General features: G+C 38.2%; 3 protein-coding genes across 4 annotated transcripts; 1 reads left to right on the top strand and 2 right to left on the bottom strand.

Moving 5' to 3' along the window:
• Nucleotides 1-1,239: 1,239 nt before the first annotated feature.
• On the bottom strand, nucleotides 1,240-5,269 carry LOC137746461 (probable glutamate carboxypeptidase LAMP1). The gene is made up of 12 exons (XM_068486476.1): nucleotides 4,219-5,269; nucleotides 3,916-3,983; nucleotides 3,630-3,711; nucleotides 3,450-3,542; nucleotides 3,215-3,367; nucleotides 2,966-3,034; nucleotides 2,750-2,837; nucleotides 2,565-2,648; nucleotides 2,381-2,469; nucleotides 2,103-2,219; nucleotides 1,877-2,020; nucleotides 1,240-1,776 (listed from the first exon to the last, which is right to left on the bottom strand). The coding sequence occupies exons 1-12, from the start codon at nucleotides 5,176-5,178 to the stop codon at nucleotides 1,594-1,596; spliced, it is 2,130 nt and encodes a 709-aa protein (XP_068342577.1). The 5' UTR covers nucleotides 5,179-5,269; the 3' UTR covers nucleotides 1,240-1,593.
• Nucleotides 5,270-6,924: 1,655 nt separating this feature from the next.
• LOC137746460 (probable glutamate carboxypeptidase LAMP1) lies at nucleotides 6,925-11,622 on the bottom strand. 2 transcript variants are annotated; one of them, XM_068486474.1, is made up of 14 exons: nucleotides 11,527-11,622; nucleotides 11,349-11,444; nucleotides 9,872-10,897; nucleotides 9,671-9,738; nucleotides 9,473-9,554; nucleotides 9,292-9,384; nucleotides 9,033-9,185; nucleotides 8,785-8,853; nucleotides 8,464-8,551; nucleotides 8,279-8,362; nucleotides 8,077-8,165; nucleotides 7,842-7,958; nucleotides 7,619-7,762; nucleotides 6,925-7,456 (listed from the first exon to the last, which is right to left on the bottom strand). In XM_068486474.1, exons 3-14 carry the CDS (start codon nucleotides 10,820-10,822, stop codon nucleotides 7,274-7,276), a joined length of 2,121 nt encoding a protein of 706 aa, XP_068342575.1. In that variant the 5' UTR covers nucleotides 10,823-10,897; nucleotides 11,349-11,444; nucleotides 11,527-11,622; the 3' UTR covers nucleotides 6,925-7,273. The 2 variants fall into 2 exon arrangements, with proteins under 2 accessions (XP_068342575.1, XP_068342576.1); XM_068486475.1 differs by having other exon boundaries at nucleotides 9,872-10,855.
• A 3,175-nt stretch (nucleotides 11,623-14,797) lies between these two features.
• Nucleotides 14,798-18,275, top strand: LOC137749011 (probable pectinesterase 53). Its single transcript, XM_068489190.1, has 5 exons — nucleotides 14,798-15,256; nucleotides 15,427-15,619; nucleotides 15,709-15,915; nucleotides 16,579-16,814; nucleotides 17,911-18,275. The coding sequence occupies exons 1-5, from the start codon at nucleotides 14,892-14,894 to the stop codon at nucleotides 18,056-18,058; spliced, it is 1,149 nt and encodes a 382-aa protein (XP_068345291.1). The 5' UTR covers nucleotides 14,798-14,891; the 3' UTR covers nucleotides 18,059-18,275.
• The last annotated feature ends 343 nt before the right edge of the window (nucleotides 18,276-18,618 follow it).

Here is an 18,618-nt window from a genome sequence, read left to right as displayed (position 1 = left end):
ATTTTAAAAAAAATTAATTTACCTAGCATTACTCAAGTTTTAATGCATGTCAAATAGAAATTTTTTTTACTGAAAGTACTTATGATTAGAAGTGTTTTTAAAGAAGCAATTTCCAAACAAACATCAAATATATGAGAGAGAACGTGTAGTGATGAGAAATGGAGAGAGATTGTTACTTTTAATTTTTTTTAAAATTAAAGATGAAAATGTTTTTTCGTTCTCTTTTGTCTTTTGATTGATAAAGAGAGTTTCATTAATGTAATTTTAGATGAAATTTGGTTGTTCTTATCCGATGGCCTCAAACCAATCAAAAACCTCCACCTTTCCTCCCCTCCTATATAAATAAAGGGCAAGTCTTCTTACAAGTTCACGGATTTACAGCGCGAGAGATCGGAGTCCAAAAGGTTGAGTTGGAAGAGAGAGATGAAGAAATACAGTGGGAATGGGAAACAGGGGCAGAAAGGGAATGGGAAACCTGGGGAGGTGAGGAAGGACAGAAAGTCGGGGACTGGAATGAATGGATCACCAAAGAAGGGAGGGCGTGGAGGTAAGTTCACTTGGGCTGGAGATGTTGCCTACTCTCCGGCCGAGATGGGGTTACAGAAGGAGGTTTTCGATGCGAAAGATCCCAACTTTGAAGACCCAGAAGAGGTCACAACCGTCTGATCATCATCATTGATGATGTTGATTATGATCTTTGATGTTGATGTAGTTTTTCAGTTGAGGAAATGAGATGTACATAGATAAAAGCCAAATGGGGCGATGATCCTTACATTGTGTACAAGTTTTTAAATTAAGTAATGAGGTTTGATTAAGTAATGAGGTTTGATTGTCTTCTTTTTGTTTGCGCATCATCTGATGATGTTTATCTTTACATTCTGTCACGATTCAGTGAGATTTAGCCAAGCGTCGCTTTAATTTGTCTAATTCAATGAGATTAATTTGTCTAATTCAATGAGATTTAGCCATGCGTCGCTTCAATTTGTTTCTTCCGCTGTCTTCCTCCTTTTTAAGTTTCTCTTGAAAGGAGAGGGGAGGATCCGAATCTGCCCATTTGGCTATACATGTTATTTTTCTAAGGCATCAAGTAGCTAGATGCTAATAGATTCACATTTATCGGCCTATTCAAGAAACAATTAAGAAGCGTGGCATGAGATTCGCGGTGGAACAAGTTCGAAAAGTTGTTCTTAGTTAGCATTCCTCTGCAACAAAAGCAATATCTTTGAATTCGGGGGAATAGGATGCGAAAAGCAAAAGATTATAAGATGTGAATAACTCACAGATTATGTATACAGAAAGGAGCATCCCTTGACAGAAGCACAACAATTACATAACGAGCGCGAGGATAACGTGGGATATGAAATCAAGGACGCAGAAGAGGTTACAAAGGCCAAACCAAACCGATATGCTTGCTGTAATTGTACTTTTTTACCATGCTGGTCGAACTTTTCTTCACAAATCTCCACCACTTGGGCTGTTTGGTTCTTGGTCTGACAAGAATCGGCTCTGGAAATACATTTTGATGCCTGTTTACTGCAGTCCACAAACTATCATTCGAGATAGATCTTCATGCTATTTCCAGTCATCAAGTTGTCATGTTAATTCGCCGTTGATGATTTGTGATGCATGTTTAACAGCTCTAGAGACTCTATAAACTTCATGTTGTACAATTTTCCATGACTCTGCTGTCTTCAAACTCTTTGCCTTTTCGATGGCTTCACCTATGCCCGGGAAGGATACAGATCCATAATCATCATGCTTTGAGGGCCCATAAATCTGGAAAAACAATGAACTAATCACAATCCGAGATCACCAGGCTGGGAAAACTTGTTTATTTTTTGTCTAGGAAACTAGGTACCCAAATTTGCAAACATACCAAATGCTTAAACCATGACCTTCCTAAGAGTCCGTCTTGATCTGTAAATGTGCGCTCCGCCATCATAAGTCTGTCATTCAGCTCTCTCACCTTAAGGTGATCTTTCTTTCTGGTAAATAGATTAGCTTTGCATTGTTCTATTTCCTGTAGAATTATATGCTTCAGAATTTGGGACACACGAGAAATGGAAGTGTAGTTTATTGTTTCCAAGAAACACAAATGATACCTCTCTCTGGCTGTTTATATTTGCGGCTGCTTTCTCGAGCTCCTCAATGGACTTGAACAGAGGAGTTAGGTTTACATTCTTACCTGAAAGCTCATCTTCCAGGTCCTTCATGTAACTCTGTCATTCAGGGTTTCAAAATTATTCAGGTTGATTGCAAATATATTTGTCACTAAATGCCTGTGCAAAATACTTTTAATTGCAAGGGGTTGCATGCAAACGATACATTTGATTATTTCAAGAGCTCATGAAGTGGTGAACAGAAGATAACGTTGTTGTACCTGTAGCTCCAGTGCATAGGAGAGATAATTAAAAGGCAAGACTTCTGCATCAGCTAGCCAAAGAGCTACCAAACCCCATAAACTTGCCACTGCATTCGAGACCAATGAAATCTATTGAGGTGTTTGAATAAACTTTCAAGGGGATGCTGACCGGAATTGTTAAGAGAGAAAACTTATGGCTGACCTGCAACATGCCTTTGAAACAATGGATCACCGAACCTTTGCATCCAGATAAAGTCGTCATACATTGAATGGTATACCGGGTATCCTGTGATTCCAAAATCATTTGTTATTATCTCAAAGCGTAATGCTTCCTATTTTTCAGTGGTAACAATGTTGTGAGAGTTTAAGTCGCGTCAAATGTGTTACCTTTACCGAAAGCCATGTCAGCTGCTGGAATTCCAATATGATGAACAAAAGCTGCGAAATCCGATTCTCCGCTTCCCAACCTGCCAATCTTTGCATGCAAAATACAGCATTGTTTAAGCACTAGTAGTTTCACTAAAGTTTTCAGAAACCCATTTGATAAAAAAATGGCAGACTTGTCATTAAATTCTAGTACGGAGGATCTAAGCGACTGCTTACCATAGGCAAGCTGCTCGAACCAACCCATGATTGGTAAAGGGTTTGTGATGAGTTATCTGGGTCTTTAACCTTCAATAAAAATTTTGGATATGATTGACATGAGTTAGAAACTATGGCAGAAACAAGAAATAAGTTGAAATTCCTAATCATATTATGGCTCGAAGGCCCATTGTATGCAGGATCTTTGTTGCTTTCCAATGCTGCACCGTATTCAAGTACTGTTAGTATCTCTATACTAGTTTGCAATACCTGTTGAGTAGCTTGTTTAAGCAGTTCATCAAGCTGTGGAGTTGACGCGGCCCAGAATCCTGGGCCGTATACCGCACTGTCAACATTCAAGTAAGCAATGGCCTTTGAAGCTAGCATGTGCCTGTTTTCTTCTACCCATTCAGTTGATCCTATCTGTCGACAGCTTTTAAAATTTCAGAGAGAAATAGAGAGAGATAGATATCGCACACACAGACAGAGAGAGAGGAATAGAGACCAGGCCATATTCCTCAGCATCCCAATTACACAAGACAATTGTACGCCGAGGCTTCCACCCTCTTTTCTGCAGCTTCCCTAATCTTTGGGCAATCTACATTACACATCGAAAGCAGCTTGTATTAAATTTTCCTCGTACAGAAGGAACTGGATGAGGATACATCATTCAAATCCACAGTACCTCAAGCAGTGCTGCAGTTCCACTATTTGGATCAACGGCTCCAAATGTCCATGCATCCCGGTGATTGCCCAAAATGACAAATCTACATAAATTTAGCAACAGAGTGACTACTCATCCAAAATTTTGTTTCCTTCATCGATAAAAGTCCATTACGATCAATACTAACTAGTGTCAGTTTCTTCTCTAACATGTCCTAATTCTCTTCTTGAATGCACACTCGAATCCTTATGAACGCTACTGATGCTTAAAATCCGAACTTCTAGTTGCAAAAAGATTTCAAACGTACCGGTCAGGTTCCTCTTCTCCTTCTATGACACCAATCACATTCTCAATTCTCCCTATGACTTGCTTCCCCTGATACAAACATCCAGAATTAATGCAATAATAGCAACTTTCTGCATAATTAGACCCACTTCATGCTACTATAGGAATGCTTAAATTTCCGGTTTTGCATTTTACGCAGATTTTTTACGTTTTCATACCTCCCGTCGTGCATTTTTCGTAAAAACTGACCACAACGATCCTCGCTCGACAATAATATGTATTTCAAGTTTCGAAATCTTAGAACACAAGAAATTCATTCACTTACAGTGTAACTGAGATGCACAATCCCAGGACCAGGACCAACCCTATAAACCGGAGCATCATCACTTCCCTGCCAATCATCATTTGCCACCTTCCCTCCAATAGCCCTCAAAATGGTTTCGCCGTCCGCCGCGGAAATGGGCAGTGACGGTATCTTCCCAACATCCCCTGCCTCCTCCACCTCCTCATCCGAAAGCCTCTCACACTCTTCACTACTAGCCCACCCCGGCGTCGTAGGATCACCATACGCATTGTAAACTGACCCCACCTGGACCCCACTTGGCGGCAGCCATTTCTCGTCCGGGAACCACTTTGCTCCGCCGCCTCCGCCGTAGTCCTTCCTATCTGTATACACCAGAACCCCAACAGCCCCCGCCTCATACGCAATTTGCACAATACTCCCTCTGTAAATACTCCCATACTTCGCCAACACAATTTTTCCAGAAACGTTAACTCCCATTTTTTCCAAAGTCAAATAGTCCTCCAAAGTTCCATAATTTACAAATACCACCGGCGCTTCCACAGTTCCCGACTTTGCATAGGCATGGAAAGTGGGCAGGACTTCATCTGCCACGTCGGCGTAGGGATCGCCGCCGTAGACTTCTTGCCGGAGGTCGAACTCGATTTGGGTTTGTGGGTCTTGCGGTAAAGGTGTGAGCTTTAGGGAGCGTGAGACAGGGTAAGTAAGGGCAACTTGGTATGGGGCGATGTGGGTTTTGATGTTGGAGGAGGTGAAGACGGAGAGGACGTAGGCGGCGGCCTCGGCGTTGGCTTCTTGGCCGGCCACGTGGGGGCGACGAGTGAGGGTGTGGAGGTGGTGAGAGATAGAAGCATTGTCTGAAAGTGAGGGGGATGTGAAGAGAGAGTGGTAGGAGGATTTTGGGGTTGGATAAATGAGAAGGAAGGTGAAAGTGGTGGCTATGGCGGCCAGCAGAGTGGCTGCTGCAGCTGTTTGGATAATCATGGAGTTTTATTTTTTGGTCAACAAATAATCATGGAGTTTAATCTGTAATAATCCTGTATGCGGATCATGGCATTGGATTAATCATGGGGTAGTCGTGTATTAGATAGTGATTAGAGAAAGGTTTAATTTTTAATTACATTACTAGCGAAATGGGGAATTTGGAAGCCGGTGGTTCGCCGCTGGATAGTCAACGGCGAAGGACTAAACCATTTTTCAAAAAAAGAAAAAGAAAAAAAGGGGACTAAACCATGGCGATAAAAAGTAAGGGGATCAAAATGATGACCATGATTGATTTTAAAAGTAAGGATCGGTTCAATCAATCTCATAGGCTAATGGTAATGTGAATGAGTATCCTCTTTGAATTTTCTTAAATTCTAGGGATTCTCTAATCGTGTCTGTTAATCGTATATTGTACGGTTAATTTTCGTTAGGTACTGTTTATATTCAATTTTAAATAAAATAATTTAAATAATTTATGATCACACGATGTATGATGAACAAACACGATTGAAGGATCCTCGAATTCTCACAAAGAAGAACTGGAGAGGATCCTCATTCGAAAACCTTCAAAGATTAACACAACAATCTCAACATTAGATAATGGCTTATCAGTTAAAATGATAATTTAAATTGATATAACTCTTCACTTTGGTCCCTGAGATTTAAAATATATATAATTGATTCTTGAGTTTGTCTGCTATTAGTCATTTTAGTCATTCCGTTTAAAATTTCTATTAAATAAGAAGAAAATGACATAAATACTCTCAATTTTGTCAAATCATTTTAACCCATTATTTATTAAATTGAATAAACTGTTGTCATTTTGGTGTAATTTTTGTGGCATCATTTTATTGAATTTGTGATTTCTACATTTGTGCCACTTCAATACACTAACATAATAGTTGATGGAATTTAAGAGAAAATATCAAATTAACCTGTTTTAATAAATGTTAAGAATGATTTTTAAAATAAATGATCAAAATAATGGTTCGATCAATCTCCAAGCACATGTGCGCATGCCACGAGACCCTACAAACTTGATGTGAGTTGCTGGAATTCGGAGATGGTCAAATAGATGAAAGTTAGACGATAAAAGCAAAAACTTGTATAGTTTTTTTGTCAAAACAAAAACTTGCTGACTCTTTTGGGCTCCAAAATGCAAGAAAGCTGCTTGAAAACCATGTTTAATTGTTAATGAGTATTCCCTTTTATTGGTATTAGAAATGAAATAGTTTTAGGTTCGACTCCAAACTTAAGCAACGGTATTCCCAAAAGATCGGTAAATTATTTTGGTGTCTAGAGAATTGTTGTAAAGTAATATGGGTTACAGAGAAACATTGTGATATGATACTAACATAAAAGAAAGAAAATTACACTTCATTCAATTCATAATCCTTACAACATATAGCACCTATTGACTTTTTCTTAATTTTTTTTATACAACAATATATTTACACTAAGAGGATGAGAGAATAAACTGATTGCAAATTATGCATTGTTACATGCATGTGCATGCTGAAAGGCTGACAGACCACATGCAAGGGTGCCTTGTAATATTTCCCCTAGCAAAACACAAGCCGGTACTTCACGTGTTATTTGGTTCTCAATGACAGAACACTAACCGGTGCTCTACGTGTTATAGTAATAGTAAGTACTTCACAAGTTATATTATAAGTGAAAAAAGAATATATTTTTTCGTGCTCTTCCATTTGTATTATAAAATATGATGCATCGACTCGTTCTAGATACACTGAAAAGTCTCTTATCCAATTGAAGACAACCAACTATCAAGATGTTGTGTGGTTGAGATATTTAACTCTCAATATTTATTGGAGGCCAACTACTACTCCAACCCACATATTTACATTGATCTGTCCAACCCACATATTTACATTGATCTGTAGCATTTTCATTTTATCTCACTTCAAAGTGCGTAGTACTATCTCTCTCTCTCTCCCTCTCACATTATTTTTCACAAGATGTTTGCAATATTTCAGTGACAAACACATCGAACACATTTCCAAAATACGAAAACTTCACACGTGTTTGATTGGAAGTAGGGGAAATACATGTGGTTGTTTGTTACTGATGTTTGTCATGTTAGTTCGCCATTGATGACTTGTGATGCATGTTTCACAGCTCTGGAGACCCTATAAACTTCATGCTGTGCAAATTTCCATGACTCTGCGGTGTTCGAAATTTTCGCCTTTGCAATAGCATCATATATGCCAGGGAAGGATTCCGACGCATAGTCGTCATACTTCGAAGGCCCATAAATCTGCAAAAGTTCCATACCAATTAGTCCATCTTGTAACAATCAAAATCCGAGATTACCATGTGAGGAAAACAAAACGCTTTTGAGAGATGGTTGAACGCAAATGAAAGAGCAACGGAAACAAAACTTTAGTACAATTTACATGACGACTTGTAAGGAACATACCAAATGCTTATACCATGACCTTCCAAATAGTCCGTCTTGATCTGTAAATGCACGCTCTGCCATCATTAGTCTGTCATTCAACTCTCTCACCTTCAAATGATGTTTCTTCCATGTCAACTGCCAACCTTTGTTTTGTTCTATTTCCTGGAGAATCATGGTTCAGTTCTGTAATCATAAGAAATGAAAGTGTTTGATCACGAGTAATAGGAAACTCAATCAATACCTTTCTTTGGTTGTTTATTTCTGTGGCTGCTCTTTTGAGCTCTTCAATGGACTTCAACAGAGGAGTTAGGTCTATGTTCGTGGCCGAAATATCATCTTCCAAGTCATTCGCATAAGTCTGGCATTCAGAGTTTCAATATATTATTTTGTATTGCACAAGTGTCTCCCATAACTGATGCATTTTATAATTTCGAGAGTGCATGTAGTGGTTGATTAGAAGAAAATGTTTTCCGTACCTGTAGCTCCATTGCGCACGAGAGATAATTAAAAGGCAAAAGTTCTGCATCTGCGAGCCAAAGAGTTACCAAACCCCATACACTTGCAACTGTGATCGACACCAATCAATTCAATCTAGGTGCTTGAATTAAATTGTCAAGGGGGATGTAAGTAGAATTGTCTGAGATGTGTTCAGTTAAGAAAGAAATCGTAAAGGCTGACCTGCAACATGCCTATGAAACATCGGATCACCAAATTTCTGCACCCATATAAAGTCATCATACATTGAATGGTACACCGGGTATCCTGCAATGTTAGATATGTTTCTTAGTAATTAAAAGCATAATGTTTCCTATTTTTTCAGTGGCAACATGGTTTGAGAGCTTAGGTCACGTCTAATATGTTACCTTCGCCGAAAGCCATGTGAGTTGCCGGAATTCCAAGATGGTGAACAAAAGCTGCAAAATCTGATCCCGCACTTCCCAACCTGCCAATCTTTGTATGCAAAATACAGATTTTTAGCAGTATCATACTCATCAAGTTTTTAAAATCCATTTGTTGAAAATCATCTTCCAACATTTTTCTATGGTAAATTAGCGCAATACTTCTGATTACTGGTTAGACAGAAATTGTACTGTTTTTTTTTTTTGTTTTTATCACCGGTATGATGCCCTTCTGGAATTTCATTGAAATTCTATATGGAGGAGTTCGGTGAAGCAATTTCTTACCTTAGGCGAAGTTCTGGAACCAACCCACGATTGGTAAAGAGTTTGTGATGAGTTATCCGGGTCTTTAACCTTCAACAGCCAATATTGAATACGATTAAGATGGGTGAGAAATTTATGACAGAAATCAGAAGAAAAAATTGGAACTCTAAATCATATTAAGCATCCACGTATATGTAGCACACCATATTTTGCTACCCCATTACCATATGCACAAGTAGGGTGAGCATATCAATAATATTTCGCTGTACCTGTTGAGTAGCTTGTTTAAGCAGTTCATCAAGCTGCGGAGTGGCGGAGGCGAAGAATCCTGGACCTTGTACTCCACTGTCAACATTCAAGTAAGCAATAGCCCTTGAAGCTAGCATTTCCCTGTTTTCTTCTACCCATTCAGTTGATCCTATCTGTGCGTGTTTAGTTTAAAACTTCAGATATAGAAAATAAGATATAAATTTGATACACACACACACACACACACAAAAAGAAAGAAAGAGGGAGAAAATGAGAGACCAGGCCGTATTCCTCTGCATCCCAATTGCACAAGACAATCGTACGTCGAGGTTTCCACCCTTTTTTCTGCAGCTTCCCTAATCTTTGGGCAACCTACATCACACATCAGAAGTAGCTTCTGCTAAGTTTTCCTTGTTATGAAGGAACTTGATGATGATATATAATTCAAATCCACAATTACCTCTAGCAGTGCTGCAGTGCCACTATTTGGGTCAACGGCTCCAAATGTCCATGCATCCCGGTGATTACCCAGAATGACCAATCTACATAGTTTTGGCAAAGGAGTAATAATCATGCTAAGGTAGAAGTGCTCACATTCAAATCAGAATGATGCTGATACTAAAATTCGAGACTTCTAGCTGAAATTTTTTAAACATACCGGTCAGGTTCCTCTGCTCCTTCTATGACACCAATCACATTCTCAATTCTCCCTATGACTTGCTTCCCCTGAAACCAATATCCAAAATTAATACAAATATAGCACGCTGTATCATATATTCAGTCATATATACATACAATGCGTGTAAGAATATACAAAACACATGAAATTGCTTCACTTGAAACTTGATTTGAGACTTACTGTGTAACTGAGATGAACAATCCCGGGACCTGGTCCAACGTTATAAGTTGGGGCATCTTCACTCCCTTGCCAATCCTCATCTGCAACTGGCCCTCCGATAGACCTCAAAATGGTTTCTCCATCTACTGCTGAAATCGGAAGTGAAGGAATCAATGGAACATCCCCTGACTTCTCCACCTCCTCATCTGAAAGCCTCTCACACTCTTCAGTACTTGCCCATCCTGGTGTGGTTGGGTCACCAAGTCCATTGTAAACTGTTCCCACTTGAACCCCGCTTGGTGGCAACCACTTATCATCTGGAAACCACTTTGCCCCACATCCACCACCGCCATAGTCCTTCCTATCTGAATACACTAGAACCCCTATAGCACCTGCCTCATATGCAATCTGCACAATGCCCCCTCTATAAATTTTTCCATACTTTGCCAACACAATCGAACCCGAAACATTTACTCCCATTTGTTCTAATCTTGCATAGTCCTCTGAACGTCCGTAATTGACATAAACCACAGGGGCAGTGACATTTCCTGACTTTGCATAAGCATGAAAAGTGGGCAGGACTTCATGTGCTACATCAGCATAAGGATCACCCTCATAGATTTCTTGCTCAAGACGGAAACTGATAGGGGATTCTTGTGGTGACAGCGTGAGTGTTAAGGAGCGTGACACCGGATAATGCAAGGCCACACGGTAAGGGGCAATGTGGGATTTGATATTGGAGGAAGTGAAAACGGAGAGGACATAAGCTGCAGCCTCGGCGTTGGCTTCAAGGCCTGCCACATGGGGCCGGCGGGTGAGGGTGTAGAGGTGGTGAGATATGGAGGCATTGTCTGAAAGCGAATTGGAGATGAAGAGAGAGTGGTAGGAGGATTGTGGAGTAGGATAAAAGAGAAGGAAAGTGAAGGAGGTGGCTATTGCTAGCAAATTGGCTTTGGCTGTTTTCTTCACCATGGAATCCAATCTTTCAATACAAAGTTAGAGGTCCTAGTGTATATCAGTATACACATTCATGAGACAATGATCCTCCTAGTTCGAATCGAAATTCACGACAAGAACAAGATAATCATCCAGAAAAGGTTAACATTTTATATAATTAATGAGAAAAATGCTATCCTTCAGTTCCCATATAGGAGAAACTCTTAAATCAATAGATTTCGTTGATATTTCTAACATATCAGTCAAATATCAGAAAAACTCTTATATTTCGTCTAAACCAGAGTTTGACGATCCCTAAAGTTTCATTTTAAATTTCCACTTTCTTTTGCAAATTTCCATCATTTCTATCAAAGGCAACTGAAATCGATATCATATCGATATATCCATCTTATTTCCACAAATTTGCATATCAACATTTCTACCGATAACGATATTTTAAGCACTAGTTACACTAACACTAAGAGTATCTCTCACTAATATCATCTTGTTACTTTAGTTATAATACAAATCTCTGCAAATTGATTGATCAAAGTTTAATTACCTTTTTTTACAGAAAGCACAACCTCTTCTCTTCCCTTCAACTTGCTGCTAATGATTCAATTTCCATATCTGACTCTAGTGCATGATTTTTCTTTTCCTGTCAAGAAAAACAAAGCCCAAATTATTTTCACAAAAATTAAAGAAGCAAAATTTACTAAAATATACCAGAAAAATTAAACCTTTGAGCAGAAGAAAGCTGGGAGGAGGAGCTGAAGAAGACGAACAAGGCCGAAGACTTTACTGACAGTAGTGTTAACTGTTAAATATGTCCTCTCAACTGCAAAAGCACTAAAACGCAATTTTCAAATAGTTTGGAGTGAAGTAAATGCAATCATGCAAACAACCGAGGGGTCAATTAGTAAATAAGGGTAAATCTAGGGCTCCCCCGTCAAAGGTTCCGCACAACTAGTTCCTGTTTTTAAAACGACTAAACAGATTTTAAAGAAAATATTTTTTAGATCCAAAAACACTTTAACAACAATCACAGTCACAGGACTGGTACCATTATCCAAGACCACAAAATCTCAAAGTAACGGTGTTAATGGAGGCAACAACATCAGAAACGCAAGGACCGATTGCATCAACAATTACAAACTGTTGAGAGCGGTTAACAATAGGTTACTGACATTTAAATCTAACAACAAAACGATTGTCTGACAACATAACATATCTATCACTAAGAATTACTGTAAAATTGTGAATTATTATCAATGTTCATAGAACTTTAGTGATGATCGTCTACAACTTAAATTACAATTGGACTAAAAGGCCTCTCGCTATGATACGATGTTGTTACTTTATTCCTTTTGAATTATTTGATACTAATTTTTAACTTTCTTGTTGTCTCATACCTTGCCGAATAAAATACATAGATTATGAACATAGGATATGACAGACAGATTATTGAAGAAACAAATTGTTTATATCAATACGTGCCTATTTATGTTTAAAGAAATAAATAATTGTTTTAAGAAATATAAATTGTAAAATAAAATAAAATATAGATTATAAAGTATTAGAACATTTTAAAAACTTGGGGAACAAGCATATAATGAGTGTTCATCCAAATATTTAACAAGTCTCTTACATTTTATTGACAAATAAAATACAAAATGAAAGTTATATATTTTTTGTCTAAATGAAAATTGTGACCTAGATAAGTCCCTCAAGCTAGGCAACCCGCGACCACCGGATGGGTTAGACGGATACCTAAACAGATCTAGATGCACTTTATTAATTTTTAAACACCTAAAAACTAATTAGAACTGTGGTAAGTTGCCTAACATCTAGACATAACTTAGACCCCGTTAGCCGGAAATTTTTAAAACAGTGTCTTATTCTATCAAGAAACAATAGAAAGCAGCTAAATTAATTTTGGACACGAATAAGGAGAGCCAACTTGTAGTGCAAGTACTAAAGAAGACCAGAAACAAAAGTTGTGCAGATAAAATTCTTGCACATCACCAAAATTCCCCCACACAAGTTTGTTTACGTGGCATGCTTCCAAGAGGGCCTTAAGTTTGAGGGAGTCAGTTTGTCTACTTCTGCATGTGGGCCTAGCGATCCTCTCAGCTCGGTAAGAATTTTCTTGTAATTGTGACGGTATGTTGAGTCACGAATACACTATCATGCTAAATGTTAAAATGAATGATAGTATATTACATTATTGATTTAGAATATCAATATGATGAGCATTCAAAGAGAAACGTTACGGGACTCTTTGAAAGTGAAATTCTCAAATAAATTATTTACCACTTTTCGTTTAACGTTAATTCATGTGTTAAAATTATAAAATATTATGACAAAAACATAAGTTGCAATTTTGGGAGAATCAATAGAGAGTTCCACTTTTGAGAAAATCCCACAGTATTTCTCTCCTTCAAAATAATATTTTCCTTCAGAGCAGTCTACAACCAATTCAATTATTCATGTTGTAAGTAAGTTTTTCTCCTCAACACACCATCAACTACTCCTGAACTGTTCTAAAAATCCTCACCTAGGCAGCTCACTACCGCCCGATTAATCCCTAAGCGTTTGAAAAATTAAGAAATAGCGCCTAAACCTGCTTAGGTGCTTGTCTAGTCTGCTCAAACCCGCCCAGGTCGCGACTCTCATTTCGACAAAAAAATATATTGCATTTTTTTTTGTAAGAGACTAGTTGAATTCTTAGATGAACACATATTACATGTTTGTTGTCCATGTTTTCATTATGTTGTAATACTTTATAATATATATGTCATTCTATTTTACAGTTTATGTATCTTAATGAAATTATGTATTTTTTAAGTATAAGCAGACACTTATTTATTTGATATAATAAATTTACTTAAATCCGCTTAGGCAATCTCCAACTGAACGAGGGCCAAAGGACCATGTTTAGCTCTATAGCCTTGCAAGAAATTATATTTTAATAAACAATGACATACCATATTTTATATCATCTCCAACCAAATGAGCCAAGGAGCCATGCCCAAACATAGCCCTTTTACAAAAAAAAACTCATCTCCAACCGATGGGGCCAAAGGGTTATAGGCCAAACATAACCCCCTCAATAATTTATTATTTTAATTGAATTAATAAGGTTAATTAAATTAAACTATCATATTAAAATAAGGTTTTCAGACATATTTTGAGTGCCACTTGCCACAATAATGAAGAAAGTGTAGCATTGTTGCACCTGCCATAAAGTCAAGCTTGACATTCTGCCGTTGGAGGGCTGGCTGGCTGGCTTGAAATGACCAACTTGCTGGCCTGATTTGGAGGTTTTGGCGCGGTGGGGCCCACAAGCCTTTTGATCTAGCCTTCGGTTGGAGATGATTTTTGTGTCATTCTAAACTATTTTTAGCCCTATGACCCTTTGACCGGGTCAGTTGGAGATAGTCTTAACTGCCTAGGCGTTAGGCCTCAACCTGTCGCTCAACTAGCTCTTAATGTCTTTTAAAACGTTGATTAACCATAACCACATATTTAGATAGTAATCAAATGGTGCATAACTGGACCCCATGTTCTACTGACGGCCATGATTAAGAGGTCGGTAGAAGCTAGGAAGTGGGTTTTATAACTCACAAAACATTATCTTAATATTTGTAGTCACGTAAAACAACCCATTTCCCCCTCACAAGTCACAATAATATATTCACACTCACACACAAACAGAAAGAGAGACACTCACGGGCACCAACAAGCAACTACAACACAAAAAGGGGCAAAAACATTTGACAACAATTTTTATACGCAGAAAGTGCTTAAATTCTCCCTCTCTCTCTCTCCCTCTCATTACATGAATGTCCATAGAAGCACCCGTGACTGATTCTCAGTCTTTGATTCCAATTAAGCATCACTTTCCACCTAAAAACAAAAGCTACCAACTTGTATATAAACCAAACCAAATCAAACCCCTTCGTTCTCTCTATATATAATGCACTTGGAATTCCTTTCCCTAATAATAACATACTCCCTAGTCTCTATACTCCCTTCATTCTCATTCTCATTCTCATTCCTATTTTTATTTTGCGTCTCACTTTACCTCCTGCCATAAAATTAGATGTCAACATTATTCCAACACATTTTCTATGTTCTTATTCTTCTTCTCCTCCTCTATTCAACCCCATCACAGTGCCATTCGAAGGGACTCCGACCGGGAAATCCGGCCGGAAACGTGCACTTAACGAAGAACATGACTCGAGCCCAATTATCAGAACAGCAATTCATGAAGTGGGTTAAGTTTGTTGGAAGCCTCAAACACTCTGTTTTCAAAGCAGCAAAGAACAAGCTCTCTCCTTCTTTCACTCTGCATGTGGACAAGAATCCTAATGCAGGAGACTTCACAAAAATCCAAGACGCCATTGATTCTCTCCCCTTCATCAATCTCGTGAGAGTTGTTATCAAAGTACATGCCGGAATATACACGTAAGTATATCTTTGGAAGAAGAACACGAGAGTGTAAAAATCATTACCGACTGAAAATACTCTTTTTTATTTACTTTTTTGCACTTTTTCATATGTTGTTAATTGTCATACATTCTTGTTATGTGGTGAATTGGTAACTAACGAAGGTGTGGAATGGTAAAAATTTTCAGGGAGAAGGTAAATATACCTCCATTGAAATCATTTATAACCATAGAAGGAGCAGGGGCAGATAAAACCATTGTTCAATGGGGAGACACAGCTCAAACACCATCTGGTCCAAAAAAACAACCCATGGGGACTTTTAATTCTGCAACTTTTGCTGTCAATTCCCCTTATTTTATTGCCAGAAACATTACATTTAAGGTAATTTTCTCAATCTCAGTCTCTTTTTATGGACGTCCTGAACAGAGAACTCTCTTGTTACGATATATGATTGTACGATTAATGTGCAGAACACTACACCAGTCCCCAAACCAGGAGCAATTGGGAAGCAGGCAGTGGCGTTTAGAATATCAGCTGATACAGCAGCTTTCTTGGGGTGTAGTTTTTTGGGGGCACAAGACACACTCTATGATCATTTGGGAAGGCATTATTACAAGGATTGCTATATTGAAGGCTCTGTGGATTTCATCTTTGGAAATGGACTCTCCCTATTTCAGGTTAGATCAATTTTCACCTTATTTTTGGATTCTTTTAGCCTTTGATCCAAAAATATAATACAGTTATTCATTCCAGAATCCTATAATTTACCGTCTTCTTGCATCATTGCATAATCGTAAGAATTTGTACAATGACACATGGACGAGAAGGACTTACCTACACTCTTGTACACCATCATAGCATCCTAAATGAATAATTGTATGTGATGCGTTAATCTTTCCCACATAGCTTGCATATTGGCTCAGGATGACATAGTAATGTACCGGGGTGTAAATAAGTCTCACTCCACATGCAAAACTCTGCATTTCTCATGTTGATTGATTTTCATATGTATTTTAATTCTATTCCCAAAATTACACATAAGAGTCATCGTGAAATCTTCCCTTACAAAACACGAGAAAAATTGCGGTGAAACGAATACTGAACGACATTTTCGAATTGCAAATAACAATGCCCTTACTCTTTTCATTTCTTTGTTAATTTTCATTTCTTACAGCTCACTGCTTGGCATGCTTAAAAAACTGTGGATTTTGTCAAATCATGAAGTTAAATCAAAGCATGTTCTATTTATTGGCGTCTTCTATATGTCTTGACCTTGCAGTCTCATATCATATAGCCACATGAATATGTAAATGTTGAAATTGCTAAGTGCAACTGTACAGGGATGTCACGTGCATGCAATAGCACAGAACACAGGAGCACTCACGGCGCAAGGCAGAAGCAGTATGTTGGAGGAAACGGGCTTCTCATTTGTAAACTGTAAGGTCACGGGTTCAGGAGCTCTCTATCTTGGTAGGGCTTGGGGTCCCTTCTCCAGGGTGGTCTTTGCCTACACGTACATGGACGACATTATCATCCCTAAAGGCTGGTACAACTGGGGTGACCCTAATCGTGAAATGTAACTCTCTCTCTCTCCCTCTCTTTTCTTTTATCTTGTTGGATTCGATACATCATATCAACGTAACATGTACGTCGCATAGTGCATTCGGTACATGGTGTCATTCACACACAATAGTTTTCATTTTTCAAAAGTAGGATCATGAGATAGTTTTTAGAACTAAAACTTCATTTTTTCTAGGGTGTTTTGACGTATTAAATACAAACATCTACAAATAACCCCTCAGGTAATGTGGTAAAATGTTGAAGACTTGAAGTGACAGTACGTGCACCACACCTAAAACTTCACCGCAACCAATGAATTAGTGGCAAGTGGTAAAGGTGCATCTAGATCATGTCCATATGAGCCAACTTAAGCAAAAACCATGTTCTAAAACTTTCAATTTTACTAGGGTATTAATTTTGGCATATTTAGTACGAAAACTTACTAAAGCCCATCATATGGTGTTGTAGACCCCTTAAGCGGTAGATACATCATTCAGTGGGTCAAATGGTTTCTCAAATGATGAAATTTCTATTAGGTGTTCTTCTTCAATACATTAACGTACCCTTGTAAAACCCTAAAGCCTCATCACAACCAATAAGGTAGAGTCTAGTAGGTGGATTTAGATGTAAATAGATCATGCTCCTATGAGACAAAACTTAAGTAAAGTTGTGTTCTAGCTAGCTCATTATTATTAGAAGTAGGGCACCTTTGGCATTTGATAACACAAAATGGACGGTTACACAGACGACCTAAACATGCCTGCATGTCCTTTTGCCTTTTTCTGCTGCAAACCCTACGTGTAATACACCATAACGCCAGTGCATGTATATAAAAACCCTAAAAACCCTATCTACCTACTCATGCATTACGCCATTCATGTTGGCATATTTTAAGAAAACCAACGTCATATAAGCCACTTACTAGTCCTTGGTCCCTATATATGTGTGCTTAATATATATATTTTATGTCTGTGTGTGTATAGTTTGGTGAGTTAGGTTTGGTTTCGATGTTTTTGGCATTGTGCAATTTGGTGGTAGTGGCATGCGCATGAAGATTGATGAGTAGGGTTTTGTGATGATATAGTTGGATATGGTGTTTTTGGTTGTTGCAGGACTGTGTTTTATGGGCAATACAAGTGCACAGGACCAGGAGCTCGCTTTGCAGGGAGGGTTTCGTGGAGCAGAGAACTCACTGATGAGGAAGCCAAGCCCTTTATTTCCCTTACCTTCATTGATGGCTCTGAGTGGATCAAAATATGATGATGATCAAATATAATACCAACAATTTTTTATCCAAACAAAAGAAGAAGAAAAAATGTTTGCAAAAATCCATGTTAGTGATGTCCTGCTTAATATATATGATTGAGATAACTGCCATGTCAAGGAGTAACTCAACACACAAACTAAAGCTTTTATATGATCATTGCAACTTGCTTTAACTTCCCTATCCGCAACCAGTGGCGGATCTAGGATTTTAAGATCGGGGGTTCCCAAAATAAAAGTTCAAAAAAAAAAAAAAATATTAGACTAGTTTGGTTCCATAGCACTATTTTTTATTGAATTTGGTTCATTGAATAATCAAAATTAATCAACCACATCAAGTGGCTCAGTGGTAAGGCCACGGATTTCGGCTCTCAAAATACAAAAAACAGAGAGGTCCTGGGTTCGAGGTTCCAAGTTGGTGAGTCTGCTTGACTATGGCCAGGAGAAAGCTAAAATGCCTCTGTGAGTCTTTTAGGCCCCTAGAAGGGGTGGATAACCATGGCTTGCCACTGGTTGTCCCCCATTTAATAAAATAAAATAATAATAATCAAGATTAA

This window comes from Pyrus communis, chromosome 10, assembly GCF_963583255.1.
Source record: "Pyrus communis chromosome 10, drPyrComm1.1, whole genome shotgun sequence".
Lineage (NCBI taxonomy): Eukaryota > Viridiplantae > Streptophyta > Magnoliopsida > Rosales > Rosaceae > Pyrus > Pyrus communis.
The sequence above is the reverse complement of the archived record's forward strand: the minus strand, read 5'-3'. Positions and strand labels throughout refer to the sequence as shown.

Coding starts and splice junctions, on each gene's coding strand:
- LOC137749011 (XM_068489190.1), top strand. CDS start 14,892: ATGTCAACATTATTCCAACACATTTTCTATGTTCTTATTCTTCTTCTC. Junction 15,620..15,708: donor CCAGAAACATTACATTTAAG/GTAATTTTCTCA, acceptor ATTAATGTGCAG/AACACTACACCAGTCCCCAA. Junction 15,916..16,578: donor ATGGACTCTCCCTATTTCAG/GTTAGATCAATT, acceptor GCAACTGTACAG/GGATGTCACGTGCATGCAAT.
- LOC137746460 (XM_068486474.1), bottom strand. CDS start 10,822: ATGGTGAAGAAAACAGCCAAAGCCAATTTGCTAGCAATAGCCACCTCC. Junction 8,854..9,032: donor TTAAACAAGCTACTCAACAG/GTACAGCGAAAT, acceptor TGGCTGTTGAAG/GTTAAAGACCCGGATAACTC. Junction 7,457..7,618: donor GGTCATGGTATAAGCATTTG/GTATGTTCCTTA, acceptor GAACTTTTGCAG/ATTTATGGGCCTTCGAAGTA.
- LOC137746461 (XM_068486476.1), bottom strand. CDS start 5,178: ATGATTATCCAAACAGCTGCAGCAGCCACTCTGCTGGCCGCCATAGCC. Junction 2,649..2,749: donor TGACATGGCTTTCGGTAAAG/GTAACACATTTG, acceptor TTGGAATCACAG/GATACCCGGTATACCATTCA. Junction 2,470..2,564: donor GTTTCAAAGGCATGTTGCAG/GTCAGCCATAAG, acceptor TCTCGAATGCAG/TGGCAAGTTTATGGGGTTTG.